The sequence below is a fragment of the Chelonia mydas genome, chromosome 5, assembly GCF_015237465.2.
Source record: "Chelonia mydas isolate rCheMyd1 chromosome 5, rCheMyd1.pri.v2, whole genome shotgun sequence".
Taxonomy (NCBI): Eukaryota; Metazoa; Chordata; order Testudines; family Cheloniidae; genus Chelonia; species Chelonia mydas.
In genome coordinates, this window is record NC_051245.2 from 60,398,357 (window position 1) to 60,423,449 (window position 25,093).

General features: G+C 40.0%; 1 protein-coding gene across 1 annotated transcript in view; it reads right to left on the reverse strand.

Moving 5' to 3' along the window:
• The window catches only part of PCSK1 (proprotein convertase subtilisin/kexin type 1), a 40,544-nt gene extending 20,580 nt beyond the window's left edge, over positions 1-19,964 (reverse strand). Inside the window, 8 exon segments of the mRNA XM_037903271.2 lie at positions 1,809-2,021; positions 4,481-4,653; positions 7,786-7,874; positions 9,692-9,768; positions 10,893-11,039; positions 13,348-13,458; positions 17,179-17,283; positions 19,178-19,964. Of these exon segments, the coding sequence (XP_037759199.2) occupies positions 1,809-2,021; positions 4,481-4,653; positions 7,786-7,874; positions 9,692-9,768; positions 10,893-11,039; positions 13,348-13,458; positions 17,179-17,283; positions 19,178-19,777 (1,515 nt within the window). The 5' untranslated portion in view covers positions 19,778-19,964.
• Positions 19,965-25,093: the final 5,129 nt, after the last annotated feature.

Consider the following 25,093-nt stretch of genomic DNA (forward strand, 5'->3'; position numbering starts at 1 on the left):
AGAAGCCACTTTGGAAGGCCATTCTTTTGACCTACTGAAATGAAAAGTTAATTTAACCTCCCCCTATGCAGTACACGGTAAGATTATCATCAACCAGATCAGAGCTGGTGTTATAGTTATTTAAATGCTACTTTAGCACACGTAATCTCTTTATGGCAGGGACTATTATATATATTTTGCAGGATATCATACATATACACACACACACAAACACACACACACACAGTGTTAGGTGCTGCACATTATATATATAATGTGCAGCACCTAACACAATGGGATCCTGAGCCTTGACTGTGGCTTCTATGTGTTACCACAATAAAAAAAAAATAATGAAAGAGACATAGAGCCCAATTCTGCCTCCTGCTGAGCGTCATTTGCAAGGTGCTGAGCAGTTCCCTCCTTCTGTAGTCAGTGGGAGTGGAGCGTGCTCAGAGCCGCACCAAAAGGGTTGAACATCTAGCACAATCAACAACAGAGTCTGGAAAATTAGAGATGGTTGGAAAACCACATTTCCCCCCTTCAACGTCTCTTGAAAGTCACTAAATTCAGGCTATTTCAGACAAAGGACGAGGTGGGGAGCAAGTTCCAGAGACCTGGAGTCCTCACAGAGAATGCCCTGCCAGCTGCCTCCTATCTTGGATAATGAGGGGATACAGCTGAGGCATTCCTGCTGACTCAACTGTGCCATGAAATGACATTTTAAGTTGGAGGGAAATTATCATTTTCATTTCATTTTGAAGTGTCAAAGAAGTAAAAATTTTCATTTTGAAATTCTTCCAGGAAAACCAAAATTTCCCATCAGAATTGACATTTTTCCACTGGAAATTTTGATTTTGACTAAGCTATATTTTGGGGTAGAGAATTTTTCAACTCAAAAAATTTCAACCATTCTAGTGCTGATGATATGCACTTAGGCCAGCTGACTGTTAATCACAGGCAGTGGAAATTCTTAGAGATTTCCTAACACCTGGAGATTTCATCTCATGAGAGGAAGATGCAAATAAATAAATAAATAAATAAAAAATCGTTGAATCTAGGGCTAGATTTAAATCCTGTTCTGGTCTCAAAGGTCACATACCTGAAAATACAATGATCCTCTTACTAGCAGAGAATGCAATATTCTGAAGCACATTTATGTTTGTGTTAAAAGGTCAAGGTCCCAACTAGAAATGGACTTGAGTTACGGTCAACAGATCTGACCCTGAATTTCCCCAGATTTTCAGGCCTTCAGGTCTAGAGTAGGGGTTTGGATCTGTCTATATTCCTAACAGGTAATTACCCCTGATGTCACACGTTTGAATTCTGAAGAGCATACATTCTTCCAGCTAAGTTCAGCATGAATTTACACTTGTGAATTTTCCTTCTGTTTTCTGACGGTATGAACCCTCCATAGTTTTGTATTTTTATGATTCACCAGCTTTGGGTCAGACCCCACTCACTTGTTGAGACTCTTCCAACACAAAGATAGATGAGATGTGGTTCTGAATATCTTCCCTTTTGTAAGATATCATATCAAACCTCTATCACATTTAAATAGCGTATAATTTCAGAGATCAACTGTAATGAAATGATGGTACTATGTAGTTATTGCTTTAAAATTAAGGGACGTTAAAGGGTTGCAACCATTTTTTCAATGTGCTAATTCTCCAGGGTTCCATCATGACAGTATTAGGCATATAAAGCATAAGTAAATGAAGCACTTAAAAATCTGGCCTCTAAAAGCTGTTTCTGCTTTGTTGTTTTCATATATAAAACAATTCTACATGTGTTCCTCAAGCATGTTTATAAATCTGGTAAAAACAACCTACAATTCTCTGGTCAGTATAATCCCCACTGCTGTAGGCTGTGGCCAGTGTCGAGGAGCACTTCTCTGCATACCAGGGAGAAAGACCTTGTTGAGAAGCACTGCTGATGGATATAGTGTAGATACTATCTGTGTAACCATCACAGTCACAATTATCACCCTGACGACCACCATTCCCAGAAGCCCATACAAAAATTGAACCTTTTCCATTTCGGCCCTAAGGAAAAGAAAGGGATGATTATCATGAGGAAGAAAGTCTACAGTCTCTTTAATACATTCCCACCAAAAATCCACATAATTAAATGATCACCGGTGATAAAGAATAATTGTTCATATAAATCACAGAAGTTAGAGATAGAAAAGACCTATTATATGTCCCAGTCTATCTCCCTGCCAGTGAAGGATTGCTCTCTATAGTACATCATCTTGTGATTGGTCCAGTCTAGTTTGAAATGTCATAATTAATAGGGCATCTACCACGTCCACTGGAAATACAGTTTGGATGCAAATCAGGAGACTGAGATCAGTAGCTGTGGGGTTTTTCCCTGTGAATACATTTAGCACTGAATGTGTTTACAAAAAGCAGCGATACTTTTTTCAACGAATGGAACTTCATTATGAGTTAATTTCATTTGCATTTGTTGTGATCACAGTAATATTGGTAAGCGATATGTCTGATGTGCGAGATGACATTTCCACCCAACTCCCTTTGTAATTATGCCCTTTACAGTTTGGCATTTACTTGATGAAAAACTGCAAAACCATAAGCTCATTTTATTGGAGAGTCTACTCATCACTCCCAAGTCTGTGGGCTTCCAATCATCAGTCTCAGGGCACAATTGCTCCCACTTCCTATTCCAGTTTTCAATGTATAATAAAGTGGTAGCAGCTATAAAGATGCTGATAACTAGGGATGTGGAGAGCTGGAGCAGCATGAAAAACGCCACGCTTTTACTAGTTTAAACAAGTATTTGCCATTACATCTTAAACTCTTGTAGACTTTCAGTGGAGAGTATCTGCTAATGTGCAAAGCAGAAGCTGACATTTCTAATTCAGTATTAATTTATGTACATTCATTATAGAGAGCAACTTGAAAAGCAGATCATCAATTAATCCCCTCTAATCAACGTTGACATTGCTGGTTCAAGGGCCAAGTGGCAATTGTAGCAATCTCAAAATAAAAAATAAAAATAGAAAAACAAGCAACACTCTTCCTATTAGAGTTGTCAGGGTGGCTCCATTGGAAATCACAATAATGAAATAATAACTTGTTTTAGTAACTATGGCTCCAATCCAGCAACACACTTAAACACATGAGACACTCCATTGACTTCAGCAGGAATACTCATGGGGCTACTCACGTACTTACGGTTAAACATGTGCGTAAGTGCTTTGCTTGATCCAGATCTAGGGGGCCAGTCCTCAAGCTAGCTGAATACTGTCATCTCTGACTGACTTGAATGGGAGTTGAGGGCACTCAGTTGAGGGCACCCTTGCAGGATGGGTCCCTAATGGGTTAGTTTGGTACAAAATAAACCTTGAAAAAATGCTGTCCTCTTCACCAAGCAAATTTCCTGATTTCCCAGGTCCAGGCCCAGGCCCAGGCCCTTGATTTCAGGGGCATTGGTTCCTTACTCTTTCCAATGCCCTTTCTGTCCATCTTCCCTTCCTACTCCCCTGGGACTCAATTTTCCTCTCTCCCTTTTCAGACCTCCATTCCTCTCCCTCCCCATCTCTATCTCTCCTTTACCAACACCTTTCTCATTGGTTAGAATTTCCCGCAGTTGTCAGGCTCCCCCTTCTTCTGTCCCTCTTTCTGCTGTTCTTGGCCTTTCCCTTTTCTCCAGACTCCTCTCCTTCTCTTCTACAACTCCACAGGCTCTGCTTCAGGCTCTTTTTCTCTTCTCCATTTATCTCTCTGCTGCATGCTCCTGTCAACACTATCTCTAGACCACCTTTAGATGTCTGGATACCTCCTCCTGGCTAACAGGTGGGGATGGTGTTTATGTGTCTGCGTTTTTGTGTGTGTACCCAGCACTCTCATTCAACACACCACTTGTCTTCTAACCAGATCTACAGGGATAACATAAAAGAGAATTTAAAAGCCGCTGCTTTCAGTATTCTCCAGCATGCATTCCTACCATCTTCATTTTAATTGGATCAGGTTATGCATAATGCAATTAACATAGTGCAAGTAGCAGAATAACACAACCCATCCACACAGTGCTAAAACGCATCACCATTTTATAAAATGAAATATTCGTGAAGTGAACACTTTGTATTAAATTTTTATAGGAGCCTCTGTGCAGAAATCCAATTACTATTCAGAGCAAAACAAGCAGACAGAGAGGAGGTGGGGGAAGGGAGGCACAAAAGCAGCAAAAGGAAGGATGAAGAAGGAAAGCTAGTCTGCAGAGAATAACCTCTTGAAAGCAGAACACTATAAGAATGCTTTCAAAAGTCAGGTCCCAGCTGGGAAATTTTGCTGAACCTTTATATTAATATCCTTCTAAAGAATGATTCAGTTTCTCAAATCTGTTTGAATGAGCAAAACGCTTTAGCAAGAAATAGACAAAGAACCATTGCCATTTTCTAACCCCAAGCACCATTTTAAATTATGATCTTTACCTGCAAGCTGGGCTGTATTTCAATTTAACTACCTATTAGACAGCTTACCTGTTTGATCCCATATTCAAAAGCCTTCTGTGCTAGCCTGCCAGGTCCCTCTACAGTTTTACCATCATCATTAGGGCCCCAGCTTGCACTGTAAATATCTACATGTTCTGGATTAAAACCAATTGAACTGGCTTCAATTGCATCAGTGACTATTCCATCCAGCATTCTTATACCTTAAAATAAAAAAAAACAGGTAGAATGAATCTATTTCATGTTTCCTTTACATTATCATTGTTAACTATTTGTACAGCACCTAACACAATGGGATCCTGGTCCAAGATTATAATATCATTGTAAAACATTTCACGTATGTATCATCCTTCCTTTGAGGAATTCAGGGCATTTTACAAATATTAAAAGTGACCCTATAAAAATTGGACTGTGCCCCACTATTTCTCCCCATTTTTCTTTTTAAAGTCTACAGAGAAGGACTGTGAGAGTTCCCCCTCCCCCAGTTTGTTTTTTACCCTTGAAATATAAAAAAGAACAAATCTGGTCTACAGTGTGTTTTTCTGGAGAACCTCCTGAATGTCTCATAGCAGATGTATTGGATCCTCTTATTTTAAGTTCTCTCTCTCCCTCTCTCTCTCTCTCTCATCTTTTAACAAAGATTTCTTGTCTTCAAAAGTTAAATAGGTATTATTAAAAATAGAGTTTTTAAAAGTCTTTTGTCTTTAAAAGTTTTGAGTTTAAAAGTTTTGTTTAAAATGAAGAATTTTAAACACTCTGACTAAAGAATCCCTTCCCCCTCTCAGTTACTAAGCTTGTCTTTTATGGTGTTATTGTTTCACTAGCTATCCAATCCTGAATACACAAAGGAATATTGCAGAACTTTCCCAGCATTGTTAATACTAGTTAATTTCTACCATTGTGAACAATATGGGAAGCCCCAGTGATAGCCAGCCATTAACACTTTCATTAGAACCGTGTCATCTAATCTTGCTCAGAGCAGGATCTCCAGAATGCCCCAAATTCCAACGGCAGCCAGTGGCTCATCTGCACTAGAACTCCCAATATTGCTAACACTGTTCGCTATGTTAGAAATGGTGGGGAACTTTTGCACAATTCCAGCAGTTGTACAGCAATGGTAGCAACAATACAACTGCTAATGTAATGAGGATTCAGAACAGGTTTTCATGGCACAATGATAAAAATGCTTGGACTCTGTCTACGCTAGCGATTTAGTACCAGAGAAGCTGTACCATTGCTGGCAGTTGCTGAACTATGGATTATAATTCTTCTAGTGCAGAAATTCGCATACATTTTTCCAAAGAAGGACAGACAAGATCTGAATTTCTAATGGTAGGAGGGAAAAAACCCACCAAACCTCAGGCTTTGATTCCTTCTTTTGCATTGTTAAGAAACAAAAAAAGGAAACTGACTGCAGGATTAGGGCCTGAGACTGTAATATGCAATGAAATACTTAGAACACAGGAGCTAGTATAGACACTGTGAGAGCACCAATAGACATAAAGGCAGCTGTACAGACCTGTAATATAATACAAGAACAAACAATTATATCCTCAGCGCACTAGTGAAAAACAATTAAAGCAAAACTGCTGTTTCGGTTCTATTCTCTCTGAAAATTCTGTTTGTTTTTAAAATAAACTCAGGGATATGATTATTGCAATGGGTTTTTCATTAAATTAGTTTTCACCAGTAAGCAGTATCATAGTATTTGTCCATACATTTGCCTTTCCCTTTTCTTCTACATGCTTGTTTCCCATCATCAGCCTCATGAATTCAAAAGCAGGCAAAAGCAAAAGGAATTTCAGACAGATACATGTATCTGCCTGACAGACAGCTATTTTTAGCATCACATTCACTGTGTTGGAACTCTCAGCCCAGTCCTTCATAAAATACAACTTCTTAATCATTTGATTTCCATGCAGCATCAGAGAAACAGTGCTGTGGTGATGTATGTGTAAATAAATAAATTCCATTTACTAAATGGCATATGGGATAAACCATATTTCTTTTTTCTACAGAAAATAAAGGAGGGGAAGTGCATGTATATAATAAATGAAATTGAAATGTAACATTTAAAACTGATACAAGGAAATATTTTTCAAACAATGCACAATAAGCCTGTGAATCTCATTGTTACATTATTTCAATGAGAGCAAGAACATAACAGAATTCAGAACAGGATTGGACATTTATATGGATAATGAGAACATCCAGAGTTATGATGTTAAATATTTGAAAAATAAACAAGAGCATTCCTTCCTGGAGAAGTGTACCAGTAAAAACCTGTCTCTCCATTTGCAAATCACATAATAACGCATGCAAACAGGTGTGAAGTAACCTTCTTTGTATATGCAAGTGCTTGGAAATGTGGGTACAGTGGGTGTTCAACATTTTTGCAGCTTCATCCCTTCGCCCTGCTTTGAATATTTGATCCCTGATGTCTTCTTCTGAGTGAGATATTTTACTTAAACAGTGTGTGAAAGCATAAAGCAGAATGGCAAAGGCGGACAGGAAAATGACATCTGTGACAGCTCTAAACTCCTCTGAGAAAACAGGACTCAAACGGTGAGAACAGTAATCACAGTTGTCAATCCCAGCTCAGCTGTCCCATTTGAGTCAAGGGAAAAAAAATGTTAAATTGAAAAACTACAAATTTACAAGTCTATTTTCTTTTGTGCTAAATAACCACAAGCAACTGATATTTTGATCATGTCTATTTCACAGATCTGTAATAAACTAGACTTTCAGACACCATTCTAAAAAAAGGGCAGTGTTGACTAACAGATAAACAAGACTTTACCTGTTTTCAAAATTAACATGTTATTGAAGTGGAGAAACAAGCAATTGAAATGTAAACCACAGCAATATGAATACCTTGACTGACATGACCTTTCTATATAACTGTGTAGACAGGAACAAAACACTCTAAATAAAGGAAACTGGATTTTCTCTCTCTCTCCGCAGGTTCTATTTATTTTTGTTCAAAATTAAATACCAACCCACCAGTCCTTTATTTAAAAATATAGCCCTCTATTTAGTTGCAACCAATAATTATATTATGAATCAAACCCTGAGAAACTGATGACTGCTCTGGATTTGGGACAATATACATGTAGCAACTTAAACTATTTCTGGTATGAAACCAAATACCGGAAGGTTCTGAATGCCTCTTGAGACAGGCTGAGCACACTCAGCTCAAGGTGATGGTAGCTCAGAGTGCTCAGCACTTCCAACTGAGCATTCAGCACCTTGCAGGACCAGTCCCTTACTTAACTTTGTTTCCATTCACATCAGAAAAAGTAAAGTTTAAATCAAATTATTGTTTGGTTTCTTACCTCCAACTCTGGAATTGTATGCCACACCAACACCACATTTCTTGTTATTGGCCTGCATGGCAATTTCTCCTGCACATCGTGTTCCATGTCTGGATAAAGTAAATGACCATTTAAATCATACTATAACTTAGTGCATTTATTTAACCTACAGAGAGACTTGTCACTGTTCTTCTAGAATTGGTGCATTCTTTCATCATCGAGATGTGAACTCTTTGAATATTAAATAGGTTTGGAAATATGTCCATTTGGAAAAGAAGGCGCTTTTTGTACTTAGGCTTTGGCAATCATAATTTCGAACCATCCCATGATCAATGGATCATCAGGATGAGGCACTAAGAACCTGATCCAGACCCCGCTGAAGTCAATAGAAAGATCATGTTGTTACAATGTCTACCATGAGTTGTACCATACTTGCTATAACAGACTGCAATAGTAAGGCAAATTTGGAATGCTAAATCCCTTAAAAATAATCATGAAAAAAGCCACTTTTAAGCAAAAATTTAGATGTTTAATTTATTTTGGGATACAACTGCGTAGTATTTAAAATAAACAAATATCTTCATCTTTGTGAAATGATTCCTCTAACAAGATATTTTGTATGAAAAATCTTTTGCCATGAAGGATTCCTACCCTTCAAAGCTTAACAAGACAGCATAACTATACAGAGTTACTTTATCTAGTACTACAGTTTGGTTGCAATGAAATGCTTCAATGCTTCTGGGTGGAATTCCATTTACATATTAATAAAGATTAGAGGTAATGCAGGTAGATTTAAAAGATAATGTCATTGGAATAAGAGGATAATGGCCTCCTACTGATACATAAATGCTGTAGCAAAACAGAGACATTCATTTCCAAAATCATAGAACATTTATTCTCTGATAACTTCCCATTCTGGTGACTTTATTTCTATTATACCAATGAATTCATGATGTGGATGCTACCATTGTGCCTAATTAGGGTGACCACACAGCAAGTGTGAAAAATTGGGACGGGGGTGGAGGGTAATAGGAGCCTATATAAGAAAAAGCCCCAAATATCGGGACTGTCTCTATAAAGTTGGAACATCTGGTCACCGTATGCCTGATAGACAGTGGGGAACCAGAGTGGCAGTTCCTCATTGTATCATTATTAAATAGTGACATCCTAACTGGCTTACAGAATTAACTTGTTCCGTGCTACAGCTTGTAAAGAGGTCTGTTCTCTTCTCTGTGGACCAGCTCTCTCCCTAGACTATCATGGAAGGACCTAGGTGCAGCAGAACTACTATGGTGTTTCACTATGCAGAGGAGAGGTGGGTTGTAGGGAGGTCATGCGGAAAGATTCTTCATTCCTTCCCTGCCACAAAATGCTATAACATTCCACTAAAATAAGTGGCCAGGTATGTAGGAGGGAGCCTGCTGCACCTTCACAAGGGATGGTGTGGTGGGTATGTTTCCCTAGTGCCTAAGACACAGTCCCTCCCAGAGGCCCTCCGATGGGCAGATATAGTTCCTCATCATCCCCCCGTGCAAGGCCATGCATTACAGGCATAACTGAGTACAAAGTCTGCTTAGTCAGATTGGTATGCCCTATAATTCATTAGCACTAACACCAAAAGATTGTTCCCTTGAGATTACAAATATGTTATCAGTGCTTTATACATAGAACCATATGAAGAAGAGAGCTTCAAAATATAATGTGGAAATTAAATTGAAAAAACTCATCTTAATCTGGAAACTTATTCAATGTCCATATACAATATGCACAAAAATACCATAATGTTTTTTCCCTTTTACATGTAATAGTCCTTCTGAGTACAAATATTTCTCAGGTTAATGGTGAAGAGCTGTGCATTTGCCTGTTCTGAGGCACAGCATAATACTTCATTAGTTTGTTTCTTTTCACAAAATGAGAGGCTACTCACTTGTTTTCATTTGTTGGATCATATCTGGGAAAGGGATCGTGATCATTGTCATTGAAATCATAACTTGCCTCGGGATCCTAAATTAAAAAATAGACTTTATAGTTACAATGAGAAAATATCCTCTAAAACAAGTTTTAAAGTTTCTGAAGTCTATACTAGGTGATGGCATAATTAGATAGATAGATGTGACATCAACTTTAATGTATACTTTCTCCTCAGCGTTAGTCATCATTCTTGATGTTTAGGTGAACAATTCGCTTTCATAAAATAAAGGTACATAACCTTTAAATTAATCTTCTAGAACAGGTATTGACTAGCATGCACGTGGGAAAGGTTTCTTGCTATTAAAGCTTTGGATGTTGGAAGGCTAGTGTGGGGAGGCCTGCAAAAAAAGGTATTGGGATATGTGGAAGAAGGGCACTGGATGGTTTATTTATCATTAAATAACTTTACAAACATTTAATTAAGGAATACTCACAGTCAGAGCTGTTTTGAACGACAAGTTTTTGTTAAATGAAAAGTGGCTTTTTTCAAAACCAATTTTTTCATGAAAAATTGGTGAAAGTTTTTTGTTTACTATCTGTTTTCAGTAAAAAAAATAACCATTTCCATAACATCTTCAAAAATATTTTTTTAATTCTCCATTTTTTTGGCAAAATTAAACATGGATCTTTTAAGAAATCTTTGAAATGACAACAATTTTGAACAGTCTAATTTTTGTGTAGTTAAATTCTGGAACTGGCTTCCAAAGGAGGTTGTGGAATCCCCATCAGAACAGATGTTTTAAGAACAGATTGGACAAACACCAGTAAGGGATGGTCTAGGTTTACTTGGTCCTGCTTCAGCACAGGGGGCTGGACTTGGTGAGCACTCAAGATCCCTTCCAGCCCTACATTTCTATGATGCTGTGATTATAAAATCCGCAAAGGGCTAAAAGAATTTTAATAATTCAGCATTAAACCATGATGTCTAAACATGCCCAGGGACTAAACCACCCTGAAGAACCCACTATCCTGGTGAGCTTATTACTCAATTCCTAGTGATACAGGCCAGGGTCCAAATTATGCTTGGGATGAGTATTTCAGTTGCTCTGTCATGTGGGAGCTGTCTTACTGAACAGAGAAAAAGCCAAAGAATGTTTGTATATAAACATCTGCAATTGGTTGATTTATTCTACAGCATTCTTAAAGCACAAACTTACATAGTTAGTATATATGTCAGTATGATTCCACTCCAAGCCATCATCGAGCACTGTTATAACAACGCTTTTGCCTGTAATCCCTTTTTGCCATACAGGAATAACATGGAGATCCAGTTTTGGCAGAGATGGAGTCACCCTTGTATCTTGCTGGGGGGAAAAATGATAGTAAGCATTTTAACATTTATACATTCATATGACACCTGTTCAAAGCTGTGTTTGAGCCATATTACAAATGTGCTTTAAATCAACCTTGGTTTGAGTGTGACCAGAATTTGTAAATTCCACCCAAGTTTTACAAAAAATCAAGGAAGATTGGCCTGTTCAAATAGCTGGGATACTGACAAACCTCCCTGTCCTTACCCAACTTCCCTCATTCCGTTCACCATATGACTTATGATGCTCTCAAAAGATATCTTAGGTAAGAAAAGGGCATCCTGTGTCTGATAACAGGAGTAAGGGAGATTGAGGAGCAGGATATGCTGGATGATCCTTGGATATTTGAGTTATTAGTCAAATCTACAAAGGTTGGTTCTCTTTCACCCATTGAGAACCAAACTGAAGCCACCCAGGATATGAGGAGCTGTGTTTTCTCTAAATTGTCTCTCCTTTGATGTCCAGGTTAGCTAGTGGAAAACAATTAGCAAATGGAAGGAATTAAAATGATGGGTTGATTATGAAGGACTGTGCTGGATCACAATTTCCTATTTACTACCTCAGTGGAAAATCTCTTGGAAACATGACCCACCTATGCCGGCTTTCCTTTTAAGGAAGTGTCTTTAAAGATTAACTCTTTAACGGATTTTTTTTTGTAATGTTAACCATAACCATACATATATTTTAAGATATGACAGCTTTACTTAATACCTCTATAAAAACACAGGCATAGATTCAATCACTAATGTTTTCTTTGTGTTTCTCAGCACATAAATACATTATTAAATAGGAATTTTTTAAATGTTTGTACATCTTTGTTTCCAGAAGAATGCTGAACCAAGCGTGAGATCCAGATAATGAAATGCACTGCGGGAACAACATTTCTTGCATTACAATGCCCTGTTTTCTAGCAGCTGCAGTTCAGGGAAATATTCTAGGTCATAGGGTTGTTCTGTAGGATCTATCAAATAATTGCTTTTCTGATGAATGTGTGAGGATAACCTGGGGCAGGGCGTTCTATTTTGTCATCAGAGGAGCCAATGAGCAATGTATTTATTACATGAACAGGGAAGCACCTTGGAAAAAATACTTAACCCTTAAATAGCACTTTTTATTGGAGGATTTCAAAAACACTTTGTAAAGGAGGGTAAGTATCATGATCCCCATATGAGCAAACTGAGATGCAAAGAGGAGAAATGACTGGGCCAGAGCCACACAGTGAGTTAGTGGCAGTGCCAGGAAGAGAAACCAGGTCTCCTAGATTCCAGTCCATTGCCTTTTCCACAAGACCACACTGCCTTTCTCTATATTTGCATTCTCTCCATTGAAAATGAGCTGGAAAGAGAACACAGGGGAAAGGCCTCCCGGAAATATAAGATTCTGAATAGTCTCCATTGCAAAAAAACAAAAACAAAACAAAAAACCCACATCTGACCAAACAGCATTGGGGTAAGAGAAAAGCTGGTCAATCAAAGCAGAGCAAATAAAAAATCCACAGGGGCACAGCAGTGAAGCTGGTGCCCAGGGCAAGTGCCCGTCCCTAGAACCAGCACTGCCTGGGGCCTCCGACAGTACCTTACCCTCATTCCCTCTTTTGAAGCCAATGAAGTCTGAAGGTACAGGCATAAGTAGATGCACAGTGTGATCATATGTGGTGAAAAGGCTTAAGTTTAGTTACGATATGTCCAGCAGATTCTCAGAAAAGCAATGTAAAACTCAGCTGTTCAGCTGTATTTAGCTGGGTTGTCACAGGAGGTCAAAAAACATGTTTAGGGCAGGAAACCTCATCCTCTGCCACCTCTTCAATAATGATTGATCCTATGAGGAGCACCTTCAGCTCCAGCCGAAGTCAACAGAAGTTGGGGTGCTCAGCACCTGGCAGGTTTGAAGCGTTATTCTCTGTTGACATATGCAGTGTGCATTATTAGCTCCAACACAGAAATATGCTATCAACTAAAGAGATAAAACTAGAGATGCTGGTATTATCTGGTAAGGCTAAAATTCATGTTATTGTAAACATGGCTCTTAACTGTTTAACAGCTTTTTAAGGTATCACATAATTCCAGTGATCAGAAACTTGAACTGGAAACTGGATGACATAGCCTTTGTGTGGCTTAAAGAAAAAGAATGTTGCTTGGTGATATCAAATGCTGAGACCTATCATTTCCATGGGCTACACCAAGGAAAGTGGCTACAGTCTGCTCCCTTCTGTGCACCCTCTTTGACATCAATAAAATAGCACAAGTGATTAGTAGAAATAAGGTTCATTGCCTGCTAATACCATATAAAAATAAACTCTTACCAGGTACCACTGCTGATTCCACATAGGATCGTTGAAAAGGTTTTCTGCTGAGTCTCTCAAGGCTGAACGCTTAGTTCTCTTTTTTTCATATTGTTGCTCTGCCCATGACACCTACAAGTATTTTTATCAACAATAACAACGTATAAACTCACAGAGATTAACTGGTTTTGAGAGTGTTTCATTGTAAAACAGAACCTTGGAATCTAAGGGGGAAAGTGGAGGTTTCATTGCTGCAAAGTGCATTTCTGCATTAAAGTGTATCTTAAGCAGAAGGAAGATTCAGTGAAACCATGGTACTATAAAATCATTTAAAGTACAGCTAGAGTGAAAATCTTTTCTCTGCAAATGCCCTATAATGCACCTTTTATTTGTTGAAAGTATATAGCTGTTAGAAGATTGCCTAATCTGTGGTAGTGACTCAAACAAGCAAAAACACCATTTGTTTCACTCTTCAGCCTACAATTTAATATCTCTCTGTGTGAACTAGAAAGAACAGGAACCGTGAATTTTTAGAGAGGGAAAAAGAGCCATTCTTGCTATAGTCACAGCGATGTTGCTACTCATAGTCCATCTGTCCCTCAAAGCCTCTTTCCAAATGGCACTTATGATCACATTCCACTTCAAAGTGTGAACAATTAGAAAGCAGCGAATAGTACACCAAATTCAACACTGGTGTGACTCTATTAAAGTCAGTGAGGTTACACCAAAATGAATACGTTCAAGTGTGTTTGTGAATGTCTCTATGCATGTAATTGCATGCCAGTTATAGATATACGTGACTATGTCTAATTTACTTGATGGTATTTTCAAAAAGTTTCTCATTTTGTCTCTTGGAATGAATTACTCCTTTGTCTATTTATCCAGAAAAATTCAGTTCAATTTTAACAGAGACAGATTCTGATACCCTTACTTATGCTGAGTGTAACTTTATTCTGCAAATAGTGCTATTTATTCAGTTGGGGAACTATTCATTGAAGTAAGATGCTACTCAACAGGAGTAAGGGTATCAGAATCTGGCCCATAGCTGGTGTCTAATATAGACTTGCTTTTTGCTCCATTTTCCAGCTTGGTAAAGTGAAAACAAGCTAGGTGACTTGCCAAGATCCTACAACAAGTCCTCAGCTCAAGATGTTCCTGGCTCCCTAACCCTTTGCTCTAAACATTAGATTAGGTTTTTTTATTAGGACTCATCTCTCTAGGCTGTGCTCTCATACCTTTTTGCTTTACACATCTGTCACAGGATATGTCACAATTGTGAGTATGAAAAACCTAATTTAATGAATTGTTATATTGATACGATTTAAATGTATTTCACATAAGGGAAAGTTAATGAAAAGCTCCAAATAAGAGAATATAGCTAAAAAAAACTGAGGCCGCTGCACATATGTAATTTGAGAGTACACTGCATAATATAGATTTTCCTACTTTGTGTACATTTAGTGCTAAAAATGTGTGCTGAGTGACAGCCCTGGAGACTGTAGTCCTCTCCTTATCCACTTGACCGGAATAGCATGGATTGTATTAGTGCAAGAAATATTCTGCTACTGCCCCATCAATGTGCAGGAGGACCACTTCTACATAAGTAAGGACAGTAATCCTTCACTCTCCTCCATGTCCATTCAGTGCTTGGCCTCTTTGTCAGTTAATGCTTGTTAACAATTAGTGTCAGCTGTGCTCATCATTTTTGTGATGAGGACAACTGCCCTCTGGGACATGAGCCAAGATCACCAAACTCATATATCAGTGAAAAACATAGCCTAACAAGCCAAATTTTTGTCACTATGTAGTTGGGCTTGATTCAAACTGTCAATCTAATAGAGAGAAACAAGGCTCTGTACTAACCCATTTGGAGCCAGGCAGCCATTGATATACAGAATAGTTAAAATTATCCCTTGAATTTGATGTAATGTTGTTGATAGAAAATGGATTTCTTAAACTAGTCTGAATATTGGAAGAAGTTAGGGACCATAAAATTACACATTTTTAAAACAGTTAAAAGCATTACATATTTTACTTTAAACACTGGGCAGATTACAAAGAGGCATAGCTCCAGGATCTTACTTACTGCATTTCGATAAAACAAATTAATATTCTCAATACTATAGGCCAAAAGTTTCCTTAATTTACACCCACACAGCCCTACTAAAGTAAATGAAATGCCACAAACATAGCTAAAGGCAGGATTCTATCCACTGTCTTTTAAAGATGTATTTAATTCCTTTAAGATGGGCTGCTCTTGAACAGGTATAGCTCTTTAGAGAAGATGTCTATGTATAACTGTATAGCATTACAGCATTGCTTTTGGTTTTCTGTATATACTTACATAATTACGTCTCACTCTTTCAAATAGCTTATCTGAATACTAGATGGTAAATAAAAAGCAAATTGGAGATGATTTTGCAAATGTCACCTGCAACATTTCAAAGCCCTCTATTCTTTACTTCAATAGATAAATATGCAATAATGATTGTCATCAAAGTCAGTCACGCAATTGCCCCCACTCTCTGTGTTATAGCAGAGAAATATACTATAAACAAAATTGGTGGTATTTCCCCCAGTAATGGATAAATTAAATGTAACTGGATCAAATGGAGAGAACTGAACCTAAACTCTGTATCAGATCAACTTGGTATTATCGGGGTGTTGAAAATGTGAAGCCAGATCTGGATGTGAATTTGGAAATGCAACCCTTATTTACAATCAGCCAAACCCAAATCCTGTATATAAACATCTCCAAATTTAGAATGTTCACATTTTTCAGCTTGAACCTATCTCCATTATTAAAGGAAATGCTAGCAGTAAGACACAAGGGGAAGTGTGACTTTGAAACAGAGCAAGCGGAACAAAGTATATCCTAACCCATTTTTTCTCATCTCTGACTAGCTTCTCATATTGAATGTTGCCTCCTAACAAAAGCTCACAGTCTAATTTTTTTCTCTGAGTAACTGATCACTTAAATATTTTTGTTCTTAAATGATTAAATGTTTTTTCACAACTGGATCTCTAAATATTATAAGAAGTTTAGATTTAGATTTTTGCTGTTCCACTAGATAGTAGTTTTAAAATTTATTAAATTTCCTAACTTTTAAGCTAGGCTTTTAGTTACTGAAAAACTAACCAGTTACCTGGTGTGTTTAAAAAGCAGCCACCACCTTTACCACAAAATTAGATAAATGGAGGATCTGTTTCACCGGTGTAACTAAGACCCTACAAAGTCAAAACTCCTCTTGACGGTTTCAACTGTCTGATTTCCATAAGAGTTTTGAGTGCTCAAATACTGAAAGACTGGGCCCCGTAACAGGCCCTTTTTAAATGTTAATTGGACAGCTAGTTATTGAAACAGAGTATTGCAGCAAAATCTCAGCACTTTTTTCTAATTTTTTTCTAATATATAAGCACAATGAACTAGACCTAGATTTCCTAGAAATAGCACAGAATGAGCTTTCAGTCAGGCCCTCTGAAGTCAATGGAAAGACTACCATTTACTTCAACAGACTTTCGATCAAGCCCTGAAGTTCTTTGTATGTATTTTCACCAACCACACATAAGCATTTCAATCCAGAACTACTGCAGGTCTGGAATTATAAAAGAGCAATTTGCAGAAAAATACACGGCAGCTTAGGGCCAGATTTTGCCAGTCTTACAGACCTTGACTAGTGCTTTACTCCTTGAAGTCAATGGGCCTGTTCATGGAATAATGTACTACTCCACACGAGTATGGATGGAAGAATATATTTGACTTGCAAAATGTGTCTGTGACCACATTACAAGTCAAGCAATAAGCTGACAACATGGATGCTGGATATCAGAAAGGGTAAATGCTACACTTACACGATGATCATCGGAGAGTCTCTTAGTGATATGAATGGCACTTCTTCGAGATCTTCTTGGATGGCTTCTGTGTCTGAATAGATAGTGATTTTCGAGTGATCCAATCTATAAAACAAAGGAATATTTTCCATACTGCCAGATACTTCTCCCATTGCAAACAAATATCAACGTTCATAACTTGTCAGAATTAGAGTCCATCTTCAGATGAGTGAAAACTAGAAGAAATGTACAGTTTATAATATTTGTATTCTAAAATAAAATGATCTCCAAGCTAAGGTGTTGATCACTAACAAAAGCTGTGTGTTATTTGGCGTAATGCTGGGAAAACAAGAGGCACACTCCAAGCTAAAGCTGAAGCTAAAGTAGTTACTTTTGACTTACACTGGTATAAATTAAAGTAAAACTTGGTCCCTATTTTGACATATCTTAATTAAATTACATTTTAAGGACAAGGTTTTATTTCTGACCATGGCACATGCTACTGCCCACAGCATCTCTTTAGGATGCTGATGGGATTGAATAAGGGAATGTATATTTTCTTGGAGTATTCAAATGTGTAGCCAGTGACTATGCAAATATGAGCTCCTTGTGCATGCAAACTAGGCTGATGGGGTTCTCTATCCCAGTTTATTGTTTACAGCTATGAAATCTATATTTCCATATGACATATTGGGAGTAATACACATATCCATCCATATCCTACTAAACTCAGTGGCAGTTATGCCATTGTCTTCAGGGGGACCAGGTCCAGGCCATAATCATGGACCTACTATTATACATACTGCAGTTTGTTTTAGGAAAGGATAAACCTCTTTGATGGAGAGGGCCTGTCTTCCCCCTGACAATCAGCAGGGCAAGACACTGTTTGGGAAAACTGTGTGGTGCTAGCCAATGGGGGACTGGAAGAGGAGAGATGGATTTTAGACTTGGGTCCCCAGGCTCTCTATCTTCAGCATCCGCTCTCCTACTTGGGTTACTTAGATGAAGTGAGCTGTAGCTCAGGAAAGCTTATGCTCAAATAAATTGGTTAGTCTCTAAGGTGCCACAAGTCCTCCTTTTCTTTTTGCGAATACAGACTAACAAGGCTGCTACTCTGAAACCTTAGCTACAGGCTTTTTTTACCCTTGCGCGGTGGTTTGGTTCCTAACGCCGCCCATCTCATTGGCTGGAGCAGCAGGACCCAGGGGGCTGGAGCTCCAGAAGAAGCGGAGCAGCAAGGATGCTGTTACGTCAAGGCAGTTACTCATCCCTGACAACGCTGACATCACGGCATCCCGAGCGCACGAGGAGCGAGCCAGCGCCGCCAGACACCCCCCGCCCCGACTGCAGGGCCAGAAGTTTGCCTAATCAGAGAGCCCGGGGCGGCGGGGGCGGAACCCCCTGGCTGTGCACGAGGCAGGGGAGGGCTCGCTGTCCGCTGGCTAGGTACTGGCTACGGCATCTTCCTCTGTAACGCGCCCAGGCGGGGGAGGGAAGAACCAGCTCCCGGGTAAAGCAAAGTTAACAAGGCTCCGTTCCTTGCCGGGGGAGCTGGCGGGCCGCGGGCACCTGTCTGCCGGCTCGCCCGCTGCCATTGCAAGTCCCGCGCCGCGCGCCGAGGGCTGGCAGCCGCTGGCCACTCACACCAGACACTCGGGGAACGCGATGCTGCCATATTGGACCCACCTCCCTGGCGCGGGCGGGGCCGGGCGCGAGAGGACTCGGAGCTGCAAACACTCCCCTTGGGGCGCGAGTTTCAAGGCAGCCCCGAGCGGGACCCGAGCCCGGCACTCCTCGCCCCCGGGCACCGGCCCCGCCGCCTTGCGCGTCTGCGCGCAGCCCCCGAGCGAACCCGGGCCCGCCGCAGCTAACTGGACCGGCGCCCGCCATCGCCTTCCCCGCCCCAGCGAGCCCAGGGCTGGGACCTGGCCGGGGGGGGGGGGGGGGCGCTCCAGGCTACATGAGGCCGGTCCGTGCCCGGGGAGAGGCGTCCGAAAGTTACCTGCCGGCTGCCCCTTACCTGGCCCAGCAGCTCGTACTCCAGCTCCTCCGCTATGGCCTGGGCTGCCGCCGGACCGCCCGGGATCTCCGCCGCCCATTCATTGACGAACTGCTTCTCCGCGCCGGCCAGGCTGGCAGCCGCGCACCAGGCGCAGAGGAGAGCCAGAGCCACCCGGCGCCTCCCGTCCATGGCCCGGCGAGGGACGCGGGAAATCAAAGGAACGCGGGGAGGGGGGACCAGGCGGCGGATCGATCGCCCCGGGCTGCAGCCCTTTCGCTCCCGGTTGCTATGCGGACACCCGGCAGGCTGGAGGCGCAGCGTCTCGCAGCCAAGCGCGCCACGGCTCTGGCTCGGGGCTGAACGGCGCCCAAACCCTCTCCCGCGCCGGGCTGGAACCGAGTGTTTACACGTCAAAACTACGAACGCCAGCCTGACGTCAAATGTAGCTGGCCCCCGAGCGAGCGGGTTATTCCCAAGCGGGGAGGGGGAAGGGGGGGTTGCTAAAATAAGCCGGAGGGACGGACGCACATTCAAATAAGAGGAGGAAAAATAAAACCCAGCCAACCCTCTGCTAGGAGCTGAACCCCTCTCCCCCTGCCCACACACATCCTCCACCATTAATAGCTTCCCTAAGCGCTGCCAGAGATAAGCTCTCTGTCAAGTGCATGGCACTAGCAAACAGTATTGTGCCTTTTCTTATCAGGGGGCTTTAGGCTCCTCTTCCAGGAGGTGGCTGCTCTAACCTGCAGAAGGCACGAGTTAATGCCCGACGCAGCTCACAGACTGGCTCTAACCGCCCTGGAAAATGCTTGCACTGCCCCAGCAGATGACTTGTAAAGGGGTTCTGTCCAAGAGATAATCAGCTAGCACTAACCTCGTCTGAAGCAGCTCCAGCTCCCATTGCAGCAAAGGGACGTGCAGTTTTCTAATGCGCCAACTTTAGTTTACCTCCTTACTCCTGGGGGATTTTAAAACTAGAGGTTTGAAAAATCACGGCAGTGGGAACAGGCGTGACAGTGGAAATTACAGTGTGTGCTGCGCGCAGAATAATATTGCCTACCACATGCTCGCAGATGGAGATAAAGGATATACATCCCAAACCGGTTTGATTTCTTGCTCTGTTTAAACGGGAAGAGCTGTTTTCTGGGGAAAGGGTCGACGGGACAATGAGTTAGAGGCACATCCTAAATATCTGATGTTACCCCTCGGAAAAAGTATTTCAAAGTCAAATTTTAATCACGAAAATAAATGGGAAGTAGTGCCTACTTAATTACACGTCTTCCCGATATTGATATTTAGCACAGTACAAAGCGTTCAGAATCGTAAGGGGTTTATTTTTATTTCCCCTCTCTATTAGTACAATCTTTTTCAGTACGTCAGGATGAAGAACGATTATCCTAAGTGCTTAGAAGTAAACATGCAGTTAAAACAGCTTGAGACAGGGAAGGCGCAGAGTACTATAGATTCCTTCTGTGTCTAAGTGCAGGTTTGCTCAAATGCAGTCCAAAGTATGGCACATTTCAGCATGGCTGGGATGGACAGCGACTAGCAGCTGCATCTGAGTGAGCTGTGCGTCTGGATAGTCTCATGCCCTCTCGGCCGCGAATCTCCGCTCCGCTTGACACTGGCTTTAGATCCAACTTCTTTTTTAATAAGGCAGTAATTGAACTGTGAGGCAAGTGCGTTGGCAGACTCCTGGCAGTACCTCAAGATGAACATACGGTTGCTGTTTTCCCCCACAAATTCTAAGATTCATCCTGTACTAAAACTGGAAATGAGTAAAGATTTTATCATTTGATTAAAAACAAAACCTTTGCAGTGTGGGGTTGTTTTTTTTTAGCTGCTAGCCATCCTTGGGAAGAGCTGTGCTCAAGACAGAGAAGCAATAAAAGGGAAGAGCTGGGAGAACAAAACATTTTTCAACTAAGCTAATAAGACAAAACCTACTATGCAGTAATGCTTGATTAATGCACAATGTCCCCTGATACTTCCATTGCACCACAGGTATGCATTAATTTGCACCGCTGCCCAGTCTATGTGCTAGGGATCTTTAAAATAAAGTATCATTGTTAATTTTTAAAGAATTAAAATATTACATTGCCATATCATGGCATGGCTCTGTTCTCCAGTAATGCTGACATTTGTTAAGAACAGAACATTATATAAATATATATCATTTTATCTGTTCATAATTTCCCCCTCTTTATATTTTATTTAGCTATTCTGCTGCCATTTCATTCTCTTCCCTTTCCCCACAGCTCAGAAACCCTCCTGAAGACTAGTCACTATGCTTGCTTTGCCTGACATTAACCATCTGTCCTAAACAGTTGGTCAGTTTGGTTTTGTAGTTGAACAGCTACATGTGGGTTGCTTAATGCTCCCAGTTTATTTTTACAAAGAATAGACAATTCACCTGAATACTCCTTCCAGGGATGTAGCTGAACATGGCATTTGTACATACATTTGCCGTGCTGTTGCCCACCACCCAACCTCAACCGCACTATTCCCATGATGTTCCAAATTTGGCCTGTCATTACATATAGTGCATACAAATATAAAGTTAAGAAAAAGGTCTGAGAAAAGAAAAAAGAAAAAGTGCAATCACGCTATAAGAAATGTTAACATTGTATGCTATAGCTTACGTGGCCTACTTAATCCTCTCAGAGACATTATGGTGTAAAGATCAAATTTGGCCCTCATTCAATTGCATGGCTCCCACTGATGTCAAGTCAGTCAATGATATGCAGCACAGGGAAATCAAAAAGTTGTTTTTAAATGTCAAAATCATGGCACAGATGCAGTTTTCCTGGCACTATTCCTCAGCCTGACCAGCATGTCTATTCTGTTTCATAGGGGCCACCTAAAATGTAAGAGCAGTAAATAGCTTTCTCCCTTTGGGCAAAATCCTCCTCTCAGATCCAAAGGTAGTCTCTAGTCTGATATACTGTTCTTCCAACATGTAATGAAATTAGATACCAAGGTGCTCATATTCTATGGTGATGAGTTCAGAATAAATATCTAGATAAAAATTGATTAGACAGACACTCTAGAATCAAGTGGAGATCTGCCATGCAGCTCCAAGAGTGGAATTGTATTCTTAGTTTCCTAATACAAAATAAATCTGACAAAGGTAGTTGAAGCACCAGTGGGGGTGAGGTCTGGTAGAAGAGAAAGTAATGCTGGACAAACCTGCAATCACCAGAACACTTTACAAAGAAAAAGCAAGCTGCTTTTAAACTTCAGAGAAGTGCCATGGGAGAGTAGTTTTGTGTTCTGCTTTATTCAGGTTCTTAAACAATGCCCATTACTATGGTGTCTGAATGCCTTATGATACCTGTAGTCGATCATTTGGCAGAGCTGGGCTCCTCAGCTGAAGTGCCAAACAAATGAGGCAGGAAGTCAAAAGACACAGAAAATGGTAGAGGTGGTGAGAGGACAAAAGATTCTGGCAAGAAAGACTAATCACATTTACAGGAGACAGAAGTAGTAAGATTATAGAAGCAAGAGGTTTAGAGAGGCCAAGGGAAGAAGAAGGATGATGTAAGTAATAGACGAGACCAGTGGTTCTCAACCAGGGGTACGTATACTCCTGGAGGTACACAGAGGTCTTCCAGAGGGTACATCAACTCATCTAGATATTTGCCTAGTTTTATAACAGGCTACATAAAAAACACTAGTGCAGTCAGTGCAAACTAAAATTTCATACAGACAACAACATGTTTGTACTGCTCTATACACTAAAATGCAAGTACAATAGTTATATTCCAATTGATATATTTTATAATTATATAATAAATATGAGAAAGTAAGCAAATTTCCAGTAATAGTGTACTGTGACACTTTTGTATTTTTATGTCTGGTTCTGTACACAAGTAGTTTTTAAGTGAAGTGTAATTTGGGGGTACACAAGACAAATCAGACTCCTGAAAGGGGCACAGTAGTCTGGAAAGGTTGAGAGCCACTGGACTAGACAGGCTAAAATAGAACAGCAATTAACATAATGGTACTCATATTGGAATTTAGTGCTGCTAATTTTGAATACTCATATTTACTGAAGTATGGTAACCTAGGTTGAGATTTTCAAAGCCAATTACGGGATTAGGACAAATCTTCCATTAATTTTAATTCATTTTAATCATTCCTTGATTTTATCCGTGTTCAGTGCCACGAATATGATTTCTTCAGTTTCCTGGACAATTACATTATAGGTCTCTTCCTTGCATTTTCTAGGCCTTCTTAATTGTGGTAATCGCTCAATGCAGTTTCTTGGGCTACCTAGATATTTATTTCATTTTTTATTAATATTATAACATTGCAAGTTCATATTGCTTTGTGTGATAAATTTTTCACTCAATATTTAAACAAATCGATAAAAGCAGTATCTATGTGTAAGAAATTATGTCAAAGATGTAAAAGGGTGATTCTAATTCATATTTCAGAATCTCAGTTAAAATGAATGGGATTGCATGTCTAAATCTCTTAGATTGTTTTGAAAATCTTGACCCTGGTTTTTATGGAGGATAGGTCCATTAATGGCTATTAGTCAGGATGAACAGTGATGGTGTCCCTAGCCTGTTTGCCAGAAGCTGGGAATGGGCGACAGGGGATGGATCACTTGGCAATTACTTGTTCTGTTCACTCCCTCTGGAGCACCTGGCATTGGCCACTGTCAGAAGACAGGATACTGGGCTAGATGGACCTTTAGTGTGATCCAGTATGGCCGTTCTTATGTACTTATGTCATAAAAATGAAGGTTTTAGCTCATTATATTCCTGTCTAATAATAATGCAATGTAAAAGCAATAGCCTGTACAGCAGAATCAGGTGAAGCCAAGAATAATTGTTTCATGCTCCATGACTTTGCACTGTTTATGAGTGACAGATGTGTTTATTCCATGATGCACCCAGGGGTACTGTGGCTAAATATATGCTAATATACAATCAGACCAATTTAAAAAAAAAAGAAATTTCTAAATGCACAACTTCAATTTAACATAAAGACAAAGTGATTTTCTAAACCCATATTACTTTTCATTTTTCAGCAGACTTGTTTCTTGAATGGCATAGGAGGTGGGCAAAGATAAAATTGACCTTTGGACAGAGAAAGATTAATGAAAAGGCTCATTTTTCAGTCCATAAATTAAGAAGAATCATTAAAATTCTTGAGGCAAAGGATGGTCTTAGGGTTAAAGTGCAAAATTAGGAATTTGTTTATCTGTACATTTTTAGTATGTTCATCATCACTGTAGTATCTAAATATTTTGGGCAAAACCCTGACCCCACTGAAGTCCATGAGAATTTTTCTGTTGCCTTCAGTGCGGCCAGGATTTCAACCCTCTGGCCCTGATTTTATCTTCAAGTTGGCATAAATCAGGAATAATGCTACTGAAGTCAAAAGAAGTATAGCAGTGTAACATCAGTGTAAACAGACAAAATCAGGCTCCTGGGCAGGAGACCATAGGCTCTTGTCTCATTTCTGATTCTAACTGCCAAAGTAAATAATTTCATTTCTTTGTGCTTTAGTTTTCATGTAAACGCCTATCTCGCAGGGATGTTTTGAGGAATATTTCATTAACGTTTGGTAAATTGCTCCAAGACTCTCAGGTAAATATTATACTAAAATAGTCATTTCATCCAATGTGTGAAATCCTTTCCCTATTCAACTCAATGGCAAAACTATCACTGACTTCAATGGGACCAGAAATTCACCCAGTACTTTTTTTCCCTATGTCCCTGCAAATAAGCCTTTAAAGATTCTAGGCCAGATTTTCAGCACTGACTACATATTTGAATGTACATTTCTGCATCTACAGAAAACATGTACACAAGAACAGAGACCACCTGGGAAAATCTAGGTGTCTGCACATACTATCATACTTTTATGGGATGAGTTAAAACCTTGTTCAAACTGATGTGTGAATGCATCATTCATTTA